Source organism: Gordionus sp. m RMFG-2023, chromosome 4 (assembly GCF_954871325.1).
Source record: "Gordionus sp. m RMFG-2023 chromosome 4, tfGorSpeb1-WG-v2, whole genome shotgun sequence".
In the NCBI taxonomy this organism is placed as follows: domain Eukaryota; kingdom Metazoa; phylum Nematomorpha; class Gordioida; order Chordodea; family Parachordodidae; genus Gordionus; species Gordionus sp. m RMFG-2023.
This window is the reverse complement of record NC_088778.1, coordinates 33,819,269-33,833,390: the sequence shown is the minus strand read 5'-3', so window position 1 is coordinate 33,833,390 and position 14,122 is coordinate 33,819,269. Positions and strand designations below refer to the sequence as shown.

At 27.2% G+C, this 14,122-nt stretch overlaps 1 protein-coding gene and 1 long non-coding RNA gene across 2 annotated transcripts in view; both read right to left on the bottom strand.

Moving 5' to 3' along the window:
• LOC135929188 (uncharacterized) overlaps positions 1–14,122 on the bottom strand; it is a 39,795-nt gene that overhangs the window by 13,509 nt on the left and 12,164 nt on the right. The window lies entirely within an intron of this gene.
• Positions 5,450–11,874, bottom strand: LOC135928065 (serpin B4-like). Its single transcript, XM_065464397.1, has 4 exons — positions 10,995–11,874; positions 9,343–9,720; positions 8,893–9,028; positions 5,450–5,569 (listed from the first exon to the last, which is right to left on the bottom strand). Exons 1-4 carry the CDS (start codon positions 11,111–11,113, stop codon positions 5,450–5,452), a joined length of 753 nt encoding a protein of 250 aa, XP_065320469.1. The 5' UTR covers positions 11,114–11,874.

Genomic DNA, 14,122 nt, shown 5'->3' with positions numbered 1-14,122 from the left:
TCAATTTTATCTTGGCATTTCATGTGATCCATTAATTCCCTAATTTCATATAAAACTCTTAATAGAAAAATACAATAGGTATATTTTACATGGGTGCTTCGCACAACATAATTAGAAAAACAGAATAATAGCCTAGTCAATATCCTAAGTGTATCCTGTATATTTTAGCCAGAAAAATTTACCCCAAGCCTTGAAACTTTGCTGATATATGTATAGACCTTTGTTCCTTCTATGAGCAAAATCTGCAGGCTTGCGTAATATTCTTTTAATAACACCAGTTAAAATTATTAATTAATATTTTTATATCTCTTTTATTGGGGTTTTTTTTGATAGGCTCTTCTCGCTTTAAATCTTTAATTCAGCATTCGCGCCCAACAATTATCTCCTAATATACATTAGAACCACTTAAAATTAAGAGTGTATTTAACGAGTTATATATTTTACTTTCACTATTTTTAATTTTAGCCCCCCCCCCCCCAGTGTTTTTGCCGTTATCTCCTGGTGGCAAATAAATAATTTGATTATTATTTTTAAAAAAATATCATTATTTGCGTTTTTGATAGACCTCCTCCGATTTACCAATATTTCCTAATTTCATTAAATTCATTAATACAAAGGAATTTATGAATCAGCAAGATAAAAAATTAAAAATCCATCTAAAAATTAAAAATACACTAACGAAGCACAAAAGAATGATATATACTTTATCGTTAGTAGCTTTCGATCGACTTTTAATCGTGAAGTTGGCAGAGGTTTTTATTTTTGCTTAGAACTTTTTTCTCCCTGGCTTAAATTTGGCTACAATACGGATTAAAGCACTAACAAGCATTAGCGAAGCACTAACATATGATTTATCGTTAGAGCTCTCAATCGTTAGGCCAACTTCACGGAGCTATACAACAAGTATATTATTATTATTATTTTTACTTTCACATTTTATTATATGAATATCGAACACACCACAATGATAGTAACATAGTGTAGTGGTTATCCTATATCCGGTTGCAAAGGAATTGCTAATATTTGTCAAAAAAATTTTATAATAATTATTTGGGTTTTTCTGAGAGCCCCTCCCCATTCAAATTTTTTGGGTAGTTCACTTTCAAAATCTTTAACTGGCATTCATGGGATTACATTAATTCCAAATTGATTTGGATGTAGCTTCCACTAATAAACCCAAATTAAGATATTTTTCGATTCCTCTGAAACTTAAGGGATATAAACATTAACAATTTTTAAAAAAAGAAAGAAAGAAAGAAAGAATTTTAAATGTTTTTTTTTTCAGCTGAACTGAAACTACTTGATTTCCTGGATGATTTATTCTGCAGCATTTTTTTTTACATAATAAATTAAACCCTTATCTAAACTTTTTGATGGAGTTTAAAAATATTTCCTTAAATTTGGGAAAAGAAAATTCCAAAATTCCACAAAATCATTTTTTTTCCCCGGGGAAATAAATCTATCTGCTCTCTTTTTCTCTCAAAGGTTCTCCTTCCAAAATCTATCTACAGTCGCCATTTTATATAATTTTATAATTGCTTAATAATAAATTAGGAGAAGATTTATATATTACCCCAATTTTGAAATATAAATTTTTAAACAAAAAAATTAAAATTAAATATAATTATAATTTTTTAATTTTTTTAAAATTGATTATATTTGAAATTATAAAGAGATTATAAGCGAATTTTATAGTTGAGTTTATCATGTATAAAATTTGAAAGTAGCAAGACACATCAGAATGTATTTTAAATGAATGAATCGTCTCATTAAGATGTCTATCATAATTTAACGTCAAAATCTATCACACTCAATTTTACCACAATTCTACCCCATTTTTTGTAATTTCACAAAATATTGTTGAATGAGTATTATAATGTTCTAAATGAATTTTATAAGTGCAAATAAAGGATTATTCTATATGATTTTTTTTACCATTTCTTAAGTGATATGGAAGAAACCCAGTAATGACCTATCAGGAAATCAAGAATTTTCCTTTTTTTAAATGATTTCCTAAAAAAATTATAAAAAACATTTAAAAAAAAACGATATCCCAAAATCTCACAAATTCTTATTTTTATAAAACAAAAAAAAAATCATGTTTTTTAAAATTTATTTTAAATCTAGCATTATTCATGGTTATTTTATGTATACCTTTTACCCGTGTAGTTTTGGCCTTATTTATAGAATGGTTTAAGAACAGCTGATCTTAATGATTTAGTTTTATAAGAGTCTTTGATCTATGGATTCCTGTATTTCCATTTCGATTAAATGCTAACCAGGAGGATCTTTAAGTTTCTAAAAAAATTCTTTTTCAATTCGCTATAATTCTTTCATCATTTTTCTGGAACATATCTTAAAGAGATTCGCTTAATAATCTAATGGTAACTAGTGAAGGTTAACAGTTCGGTCTTAGATCGGGACCGGACTACGAAGCGGTCTTCGTAGACCTCTTCGTAGTCGAGCTTGTCATTTAAATATTTTTCAATGACCCTTCATCTTCGACCCGTTTTTTCTTAATATATATGCTTGCCTCACCATTTCATATTGTTCTATTTTTATTTGTTAGTTCATTTTTATTTTGCTATATGATATGAAAAGGAAAGTTTGGCAAAAAAAAGCATCTTACATTTAAATTAAATATTTGTATCATTATTATATTGATTTCCACTAGGGAGTGATTCTGACCATTCAAGATGACTATCAGCTGATTTAAGGAGTTCAAAGGAAAAGATATAAGGAGTTCAAAGGAAAGCTAAAAAAATGAATTGACTTATTATATATTAATTTAGTTATTTCAATATTAAAGGTTTGAAAAATTTTTTTTAGTGAGCAAATGATTGTTAAGTAAATTAAGTGTTAAAATAAGAATTATCATTATAATAATAAAATCTTGTAATCATAATAAATATTATATTTGTTGAATGAAAAACTATGAATAACAATGTATAGTTGATGAATAGGTTAAAACAACCTCCACAAAAAAGGTTAAAATATCTCCTGCATATTTTTTCCATAAGAACGCCTTCTAGTGAAGTTTCGTATTTTGCTAAGCTGTGCCTAGAACACATTTTCGGCCATTTATGCAGAAAAATCAATTCTATATTGCTAAAAATATGGCGGCTAAGGAAACAGCTTTATAGGAAAATTAATTGTCTGGAAGTAGCTTCATAAAGAATACGCGGGAGACATTTTAGCTTTTTGATGGGCATGCAATTTTGGCCTATCATCTTCTAGACATTTATTACATTTTTGTTTTCGTGTCATACAAAGAATAACACAATAAATATAGTAATATTGATATACACAATAATTATTCATATAGATTTTAATAACATTTATCATACACAAAATGCAGGGATCAATAGTTCCATGTTACCCCCAAAAAATGAAAATCATGGCATATAACACCAATAAATCACTCCACCGTTTTTTCTTTAAAAACTTATAGATTATAATCATTAAAAAATAGAGCATTTTTTTTTATGTTTTACTTTTAACGTTCAAAGTATTATTTTAAAATTGTGATATACATTTATATAAATCTATGATATTCCTAATATAATAAAATGAATTTATTAATTAAAATAATTAATCTAATAAAAAACTCTTAATTTGTTTTTTATGAATCCTTTAACAACGGTCTCTCGTAATATCTCGTAGAAGTTTAGCGAATTCAAAAGCAATATACTTTGTTAATAAAAAACACTTATAAAATTTCTAAAGTGCCTTAATTTTAGTTACTTTTTAGATTTTACAAGTGTAATACTTTTATGTATTAGGGAATACTTTGATAATATAAATTGTGAAGTCAATAAATATTTCGACAAGCAATATATAAAATATTATGTAAATAATGAGGGATAATTTCTTTCTTAGAATTATATATTATTTATAGTTATGTTAGCCAAATTATAGTTAATATTCGAGTTGTGTAATTTTTGATAAAGGAAGTTCTTGTTTTTTCCTTCTTTCTTTCTTTCTTTCTTTCTTTCTTTCTTTCTTTCTTTCTTTCTTTCTTTCTTTCTTTCTTTCTTTCTTTCTTTCTTTCTTTCTTTCTTTCTTTCTTTCTTTCTTTCTTTCTTTCTTTCTTTCTTTCTTTCTTTCTTTCTTTCTTTCTTTCTTTCTTTCTTTCTTTCTTTCTTTCTTTCTTTCTTTCTTTCTTTCGTAAAACTTTCCGCCATTTGATATGATATGTTTAATCAGACTATCTACTTCCCACTAGCTCTGTATTTTCAACAGGCCGATGTATTGGTTATGGTTCTTGCCCAAAAATAGGTTTGGTATACTCCTATTTTCCTTTATGCTATTTTGCTGGATAGAGTATTTTAGGGGTCTTGCTGTAATATGACTTTCTAAGATTGCCAGAAATAATGAAAAATTTAAAGTTGACCCAATATTTGTTCAAAGTCTAAATATAATGAGACGCGTGTGCAAACTCTGAATTACGAATCTCAAACTGATGCGGCGATTGCGAAAATTAAATCTGTTTCCGAGTTTAGTAAAGGTTTAATCAAAGACTTAATACCCCTTGGGTCTCTTGATTCAGGCACCAAGGTTGTTTTGGTGGATACTCTCTACTTTAAAAGTAATTGGGGAATTCCTTTTCAACCAGAGTGAGTTTTTCTATACTCTGTGTTTCAAATGAACTGTTTTCCACTTTGTTTAAATAATAAATCTACCAATTCTAAAAATATAATTTCATAAAATTCTTATAGAGCAAATTTCATTTTAAAATCTAGAAATTGACTAAAATTTGCTAAAAATTGCAGGAAACTGATAATTTATTCATCTCTAATTCAACTTATCCTTTTTAAATATGAATATTTTTAATAACAATAATACTATCTACTATATATATGTGTGTGTGTTTAAAAATATACTAATTGCTTATATAGACTCACTTCTGTAAAGGCTTTCACGAGAGATGACGGAAAGCTCGAAGAGGTAAAGATGATGTTTGGTACTAATGAGGCTCAATATGGTGAAACACAACTAAAAAAAATTGAGGACAGACCAAGTTCCATCCCGGATCAAAAGATCAAAATTCTCAGAATTCAATATGCCAATCCCAATTTGGCCATGTTTTTTGTGCTTCTCGAACAAAAAGGATTGCCAAATTTGATCAAAGTGCTATCCTTTGAATCCTTGACTTCACTAATAAAAACGGCAAAGAAAACTTTGGTCGATATTACATTGCCAATATTTAAAACAAGCTTCGATGTCACTCTGTCAGATACTCTAAAAAATCTGGGTAGAAATATATTCAAGTAATATAAACATTTCAATTCTTTAACACTACTATATAATTATTTAATAGAAAAAAATATTTAAATGAAATAATTCATTATTGTTATTTCAAATTTATTTATTATATGATAATTAGAGAATCAGCTGATTTTTCCGGCTTAACAGGAACCTCTTCAGGATAATGCGTTAGCGAAATATATCACAAGGCGGTTATTGAAGTTAACGAAAAAGGGACCAAGGCAGCAGCTAGCACTGGTGTGGTTATAGGATTTAAATCATCATTACCTTTTCCTAGATTTACTGCCGATAGACCATTCCTCTATTTTGTACAAGATCTTGCAAGGGGGCATATCTTGTTTATCGGAACTTACATAAAATTTCAATGATTAGATGGATGAAATAGCTCGTCAAAAAAAATATCTATAAATTCATTTAAGCTTGATCTAACACCTCGCTTATTTTAAATATAAATATAAATTTACCCTTCGTCAAAAAATTAAGTAAAATTTCCTTTAAAATTCTGAGCAATATTCTCGTTGGTTTTCAACCTAAATTTATAAATTTATTAATTTATTTAAATTATTTTATTATATATTTTTTTTTTAAAAAAAAATTCGTCCAATGATATTCAGGCGATTCTGCTAATAATTTTTGCGTTTTTTTTTTGATAATTTGTAAGAAAAATAAGTCAATGTACCACTTTATATAAATGAAAATTTTTTGCAGAAATAACTCCCTCTTTATGATTCAAGAAATATCATCCTTTCTAGATTTAAAAGATGAGCGCTGTACTTGACAGGAATTTCTACGAATTTGCTGAAAGTCTGGATTTTCTAGATCCCTAATGTATATATTTAACCCACAAGCACAACATAATTCAATATAAATAATTAATTTGTACATTTTGTATAAAGACTTAATTATCAATAATATAGATTATTGATTTTTTTTTAAAACTAAAATTCTAAAATACATGGTTTAGTATTAGCCATATTTGGCTTCTGTAACTGACATTCTAAATTTAGGGTAAACTATGTTACAATTTTTTTATCGGGTTTAAATTGAAATATGCAAAACTCTTGAACTAATATTCAAAATTTGATATTTTGTCATTTATTATTCATACAAGAGAAGAGATGAGAAAGAGAAGAGAAGAGAGAGAAGGCGGAAAGAACTTACGATTGGTCATCCTTTAAATATTACTCTATTAATAGAAGTTAGATTCATTTTCTTATGGTATTATATAAATAACTTTTAAAAAAAAATATTAGACTAACGCCATCTGGCGGATGGAAATTTATCAAAATTTAAAACGTAATTTATAATTATTTTTTTAAACTTTATTATTTTAGAGGATTTAAACTATTTAGCACGAGATAAAAAAAAAGCAACATAACTATTAATTAATTTATTATTCCTTTATTATCGGGAACCCATACCTATATATAATTTTATCACTAATTACAGTAGAAAATTTGATACCATAAGAGTTATCTTGGGTCGTATTGTACGTTCACGTGTAGCTTCTATTATTTTCTAAAATAAAATATCTTATATTATAAGATTAAATTTTTTCTATGTTCATAATAAATTTCAGAATTACAATTACCTATTCATAATATATCTCAGAATTACAATTACTTATTCATATTCTTAGAGCCTAGTTTGAACTATTCACTTTGGTTTAGCGAATCAACTCTTTCTATCGCCTCATTTTCCCCTTGTCTAAAATATATCATCAACATTAATATTACTTCCTATTTTATCCTTAAAATCAATGCCTCTTCTCTTCTTTATTATCTAATAAATATTAAACAAATGAGTAAAAGATGTCTTCATTGAATATACTTCTTAGAGTTTTAATAACAAAGTAATTTCGTATACTGGTTTTGGATCTTAGAAATTTTCTTAGGAAGATGTATAGCAAATTAAATTTAAAAAAAATGAGTAATATAGTTGATTATTGAACATATGTTATATATAATAAGTAGATGGTACAGTTGAAAAATAACACATCTTATTAGACTTTTACGCCCATCTTCCCCTTTCATCTTCTCTGGAAGCCTTTAGGACCCTCAGAATCAATACTTTATAAAATATTAATTTTAAAAAAATGTGCATGTATAAATCTAAATAATATATTTCAAATAATTAAATTAAATAATTTAAAATTTTTTTAATTTAAATGTTTGATTCTGTTAACAAAAGGATATGCAACAAATGATACAATTTCCCGTCCAAATTGTTACATTGCTGGGTTTGAAAGAAAGAAAGAAAGAAAGAAAGAAAGAAAGAAAGAAAGAAAGAAAGAAAGAAAGAAAGAAAGAAAGAAAGAAAGAAAGAAAGAAAGAAAGAAAGAAAGAAAGAAAGAAAGAAAGAATGAAAGAAAGAAAGAAAGAAAGAAAGAATGAAAGAAAGAAAGAAAGAAAGAAAGAAAAAATATTTATTAATATTATATTTCTTTACAAATTTAGTACAATATTTTCCATATTCTTTTTGCCCTCAAGTTGCTGGAAATATTTATACTCAGGAATTTCTTAAAGTAATAAATGAATTTTTGTTTTAAAATTTTACTAAATTAGATGTCTAAGAATTAAATAATTTTTGTATAAAATACTAAAGAGACAAAGACTAGGAAAGAGAAACAAAATATAATAATGCAAATATCATCAATGTACCAATTCCTTCAACAAGAGATTAATCAAATACCCTTTTCTCTTATAGGCTAATTAAATTTTTTTTTTGAAAATAGAAGAATCTAAGGTACTTTTATCCTAGTTTCTCATGTCCAGGAATTTTTTGCCTTTTAAAAAAAAAATAGGTAAATTACATAATCTAATGTGTTTTCCAAATTATACAATCGGATACGTATAATATAATTAAATAAGAAATAAATTTTCTAATAACTTTTCCCTAATTATTCTTATTATCACAATTTTCTTGACAAAAAAAAACTCCAAATATTTACAGTTCTATTATAAGCTATAGACTTGGATGCTGATAAATTAACATTTAAAAAAAATGTATTTGTAATATCATTAATTACTACTACAAATTCATAATTTGATACCCATTTTTAGAATTTAAATTTATCATTTTTAAATTTCATAAGAACCATAAAGTAACTTCAAATGTAACTAGTTACTTTTGAAATATGACTATAACTAATAACTAGTTATGCTTCTTCAAAAGTATCTTTTAATAACACTAAAAGATATCTCATTTGGAGAAGAAGAAAAAATGCCGCATTGTTAAATTTTATGATTTAAAAAGAATATAATATTTAAAAAATAAATAATATTTTAAAAAATGTATGTATATTTAATATATTTTTCTAGGAGTAAAAAAAAACCAAAGGAAATATTATTATTTTAGGAAAATTAACTTTATTCTCTATTATAGTGCATATATAAATTTATATTTAAAAAGTAAAACTTTCTTGTTTGACAAAAGTAAGCGATGTTTTAAAATAGAGTCCAAATAAATTTAATAGATTAGTTTTTTGGCGAGCTATTTCATCCATCATTGACCCTTTATATAAGTTCCGATAAACAAGATATTTCCATTTGTAAGATCTTCTATAAAATAGAGGAAGGGTCTATTTGCCGTAAAACTTTTAGTGATAGGTAAAGATAACTTTACCATAACCACACCAGTGGCAGCTGCCGCCTCTGTCCCTTTTTCGTTAACTTCAATAACCGCCTTGTGTAATATTTCGCTAATGCACAATCCGGAAGATTTATCGGATTTTGTTAAGCCGGAAAAATCAGCTGATCCTCTAATTATCATATAACAAATAAATTGAAGAAGTAAATAATTTTTTTAAAATCATTATAGAAAACTGACATTTATCATCAATTAAATCTTATATTCTAATCAGTGACCTGCAAGCCCTGCCTATGTTAATTTTTTTAAATATGCCGGGCCGGTATCCGGGCATGGCTGGGCCCGAAAATATAAAACCCGGGCCGGGCCGGTCCGGTCCAAGCTGATATAATTTTTTTTAACGAATAAATACTTTTCGTTTAATTATTTCTATTATCTAATTATAAAGCAGTGTAAGAGATCGAAATGTTATATATATATATTTACTCGAATATATTTCTAAGACCCAGGTTCTTTAGGGTCTCAGGAAGACTGACATCGTAGCTCGTTTTAAATATTGGCAAAGTAATATCTACCAAGGTTTCCTTCGCCGTTTTTATTAGTGTAGCTAAGGTTTTAAAAGACAGCAGCACTTTGATCAAATTTGGCAATCCTTTCTGTTCGGGAAGCACAAAGAACATGGCCAAATTGGGATTGGCATATTGAATTCCGAGAATTTTGATCTTTTGATCCGGGATGGAACTTGGTTTGCTTCCAATTTTCTTTAGTTGCGTTTCACCATATTGAGCCTCATTAGCACCGAACATCATTTTTACCTCTTCGAGGTTTCCGTCATCTCTCGTGAAAGTCTTTACAGAAGTGAGTCTATATAAGAAAATTTAGTATATTTGTATATAGATATAAAACAATATTTATATGTAGATAGTAAATTCAGCCTATTTTTTTTAAAAAAAATGAATTATTTTATGAAAACAATATAAACACCAACATTAAATAATTATTAATATATTTAATTAATTTGATTTTCTCAATCATCATCAAAAATACGTTTGTAAAATTTAATATCAATAAAACTTTTAAGATTGAGATAGGAATATATTATCAATGTTTTCTTAAATTTAAATCTCAAATTTAATCAAGAGTTTCTTATAGTTATCTTCATATATAGATTCAACAAAATTTCAAACTTTTCCAAAATGTAAAATATTTGTTTTTATATATAGTTTCTCTAAATTTAAATTTTTACAATTTAAATTAAAATTGAAAATTTATATAAAGAAAAACTGTTTTTAATAAAAATGGCTTGAATTTAAATAAAATCTTAAGACAAGATATGAAAATTACAAATTAATAAGTGAAAGGTGTGAGATTTAGAATGAAATGTGATTCTGATTGACATTTCGATGAAACAAAATGATTACAGGTCGGAGCCGAAATGATTTTTTGAAGACAATTTTCTGACATAAACTGCTCTACTTGAATCGATTGAGTGGAAACATTGATGCTATCGGATGGAAAACTATATGGCGGTGGTAGACCCTCCACGCACATCAAGTATTATAAAAAATTATATTCTGTTGAAATACTCGTATTGAGATACTAAGAGACCAACCTGACACTCATGGAACGAGATTCGTCATGTATTCCCAAGAAACTTACATTTCTTCGCAAACTTCAGTGACATAGTTATCCAAGAAGAACTTCAGCTTGAAATGTTTAAACAAAGAAACAATTCCAGGACAACAGATGAGGATAAGATGGCTAACCTGTCACGTACCAAACAACCTTTTTATAAAATAGTCGAAATGATTCGCTTCATTTAATATGGTTCACTGATAAATTTACTACATTGGCAAATCTACAAAAGATAGGGATTGCATTTCAATAAAAGAATAACAAATATAAGCTAATCGATTGCTATTACAAAATTTGAGTCAAATTAGATTAAAATGTTTGCAAAGTTTAAAATACATGATTTTTTTTACAAGAAATTTGTTTGTCCAACTTTGAATATGCATAAATTTGGAATCTAAAAATTTACATAAAACTGTAAATTATCCCTCACAATATTTTAAAATATATTTGAAAATTAAAAAAAAAAATTCAATTGGAACATCATGTTTAGAAACTCAACTCACTTTGGTTTAAAAGGAATTCCCCAATTACTTTTAAAGTAGATAGTATCAACCAAGACAACTTTCGTGCCTGAATCAAGAGATCCAGGAGGTAATAAATTCTTGATTAAACTTGGAAACATCAGAATTGATTGTCACAACAGCTGCATCAGCTTGAGATTCGTAATTTAGAGTTCGCACACGCGTTTCATAGTATTTAGACACTTTTTGAACAAATATTGGATCAACTTTAAATTTTTCATCCGGATATATTCCGTTAGATATCTCTATGGTTACGTTTTCGTAGCTTTTGAGAGTTTGAGTAACTTTGTGGACAGCGGAATGTAGAATTTCCTGATTTTTAGCAGTTATTCCAGAGGATTCCTGAAGTATGTCTCCATAATGTAGAGTGTTATACAACTCAGTAAACGTTTGGCCTCCAACCACCAACATTAAAACTGTCAGTGCACGACCAATGTTAAAAGGTGAAAATATCACATTCTTTTGATTCGTTATAGGAATATCATTTTTGTGGCCAGCATTTTGGTCTTGAAGAGATTTTAGAAATTCAAAAGTAAATTTTTGGTTAAGCTCTCCTAGTTGTGTCGTTTCCAAAGTACTATCTACAGCGGAAAATTGAGGCGCAAAATAGGAACACCTCAAGGATAACTAAGAATGCTATTAACATGATTTCTCTAAAAAAAAGTTATTAAACTATTTGTGACTAAAATATATAATGAAATTTTTTCGTATTTTTTGTTTATCTCGGAACCTGGAAAATTTATTTGTGAAACGCGAAAAAGTTTTTTTTCTAAATAAAATGGAATTAACATTTTAATTAACAAAATTATGAACACGATTTTATTAAAAATGTGCTTGTTTCTTCGTTAATTTTATTAAAATTTATTATATGCTTGATGTCTCTCATAAATTACGATAGTATCTATATCTGACCTTCGTAGTTAAACATCTACAAACATGATTTTTTATATATTTATTAATTTTTAAGTTCCATCTCAGAAATTCGTTGCGCAGAAGTGTTACATAAATAATAATTTAGATTTCTTTTATATAATAAAAAAGCTTGTCACCAAGATTGTCATTTTCGTTACAAAATTTTTTGTTGTTCCATATTATTTCGTGACATATTTTGTGACGAGTGGTAACAAGTTGGGGTTTGGAGTCGAACTCACGTCTAAATGCCATAACTCGACATTTGTCACCAGCTTAGAGTAAATACCTTCATGTATTTTCTAAATTTTAATTGTTATTTTTTTTATTTAGTTTAACGTTATCTTTAATTGACACAAAGTATCGATATGGATATCAAATAAAATCGATTTTAACTGAAAGTATTTACTCTTAATCATAACCGGTTGAACTTGGTTTGGGGAAGGACCGTAGAAAGATAAAATCTAATAGGGTATCAAAATGTCTTTTGATTGTAATGATAATCATTTATAGCTTTGGAAATGGTGATAAATTGCCAAAAATTTATTAAAATATCAGCTGGGCTAAGCGATTTCCATAAGATTGAATATATTTTTCATGTGATTATAATACATGATGGCGCAGGCGCAAAATATTTGCATCTAAATCTGGGCTATTCTAGTTTGGCAAAATATTAACATTGGGTTGAGATCCTCCTTTTTTAATACATTAAGATGATAGGAAAAACTATCATATTTTGTAACGGAGATTATTTATAATAGATATCATATTTTTGTGACGGAGATTATTTGTAATAGATATCATATTTTTGTAACGGAGATTATTCATAATAAATATCATATTTTTGTAATTGGAAATTATAAATAATTCCGATTAATAGATTCGCTAAATTTAGTTATAATTTTAGCAAAGTATCTTGGAACATATACAATTTGGTAATATTAATTAATAAATTTGTAACTTATTTGATCGGGCTCTGAGAAGGTATATAATTACAAAATGTGATTTTATAGAAAAAATGATATATTTCTCCACACTTCTTAATTATTTTTGAAAACTTTTCTTATTTTTTTTTTGTTTTAAAATTCATATTTAAATTTTTTTAAAAAAAAATTAGCTACTCTTCCAAATACTTTTCACACCACACATTATTCCATTACCTAGTGTTGTTAATTGGTTGGTTTTGTAAAACCCAGACCCGGTGTTTGGGTCTAAAAATTGACTAAAGCAGCTCTGAGCACGAACCTCAAGCACAGACCCAGGATTCCCAGAGTCCAGACCCGGGGTTCAGACTCGGGATCGAGATCCGGTTTAAACCCGGAGTCAAGACCCGGGGTTCAGACGAATAATGTTATTCCAAATAGTTCAATCAAAAAAATAAAAACATGGCATTTTCTATGGTTAGATTAGTAAAATCCTGCAAGCAACTCAGCTTAGGGTTAGAATTTTTTAATCGAGACCACTTACTCTTTAGGGCTTAGAAATACCAAAAAAAAATTAGATTGAAATAAATTATTATGTTGGTAGGCCGATTTACAAATGTGTGTATATTTTTAGATAAAACTTAATTTGAGGCCTTATTAGGAAGAGAGAGAAAAATTAATTCTCTGTACGTTAAGAAATTTAAAAAAATCGTTCGTTTGTACGTTAAGAAATTTTTTTTTTTTTAAAAAAATAAATTTTTGAGTGTTTTTTTTTAATTTTTGGCGCCATATTTTTAACGGTCAATAACTGGAAAACGGTAATGGTAAAAATCAAACTGAAAACGGTACATTATCGACCTATACACTTTTTATTTTTTAAATTCAAAAGTTGAGGGGGGGGGCTGTCGTTAAGTTGGTCCCCTATTTTGTTCTTTGATTTGAATATCTTAGAAACCGAACTGATAACGGTACAAATCAGTCCAACTGATAAACTATTAAAAATCCAAAAGTGAGGGGGGGCCAACTTCACGGACCTTATAAAATCTCCAATTTACACTTTATATACAAAAAAATAATATAATAAAACTTAACCTCAAAAATTAAAAAAAAAAAACAACTTTGACTTAATTTTAATTTTTAAAAATTATAATTTACTTAAAAAAAAATTATCTAAGTAATTAAACTAAAAGAAATAATAATTGATAGGCAACTTCAAAAATATATTGCTATTTTTCGTCACAAATTATGAATTTACAACATAATAATTTCACCTTATCA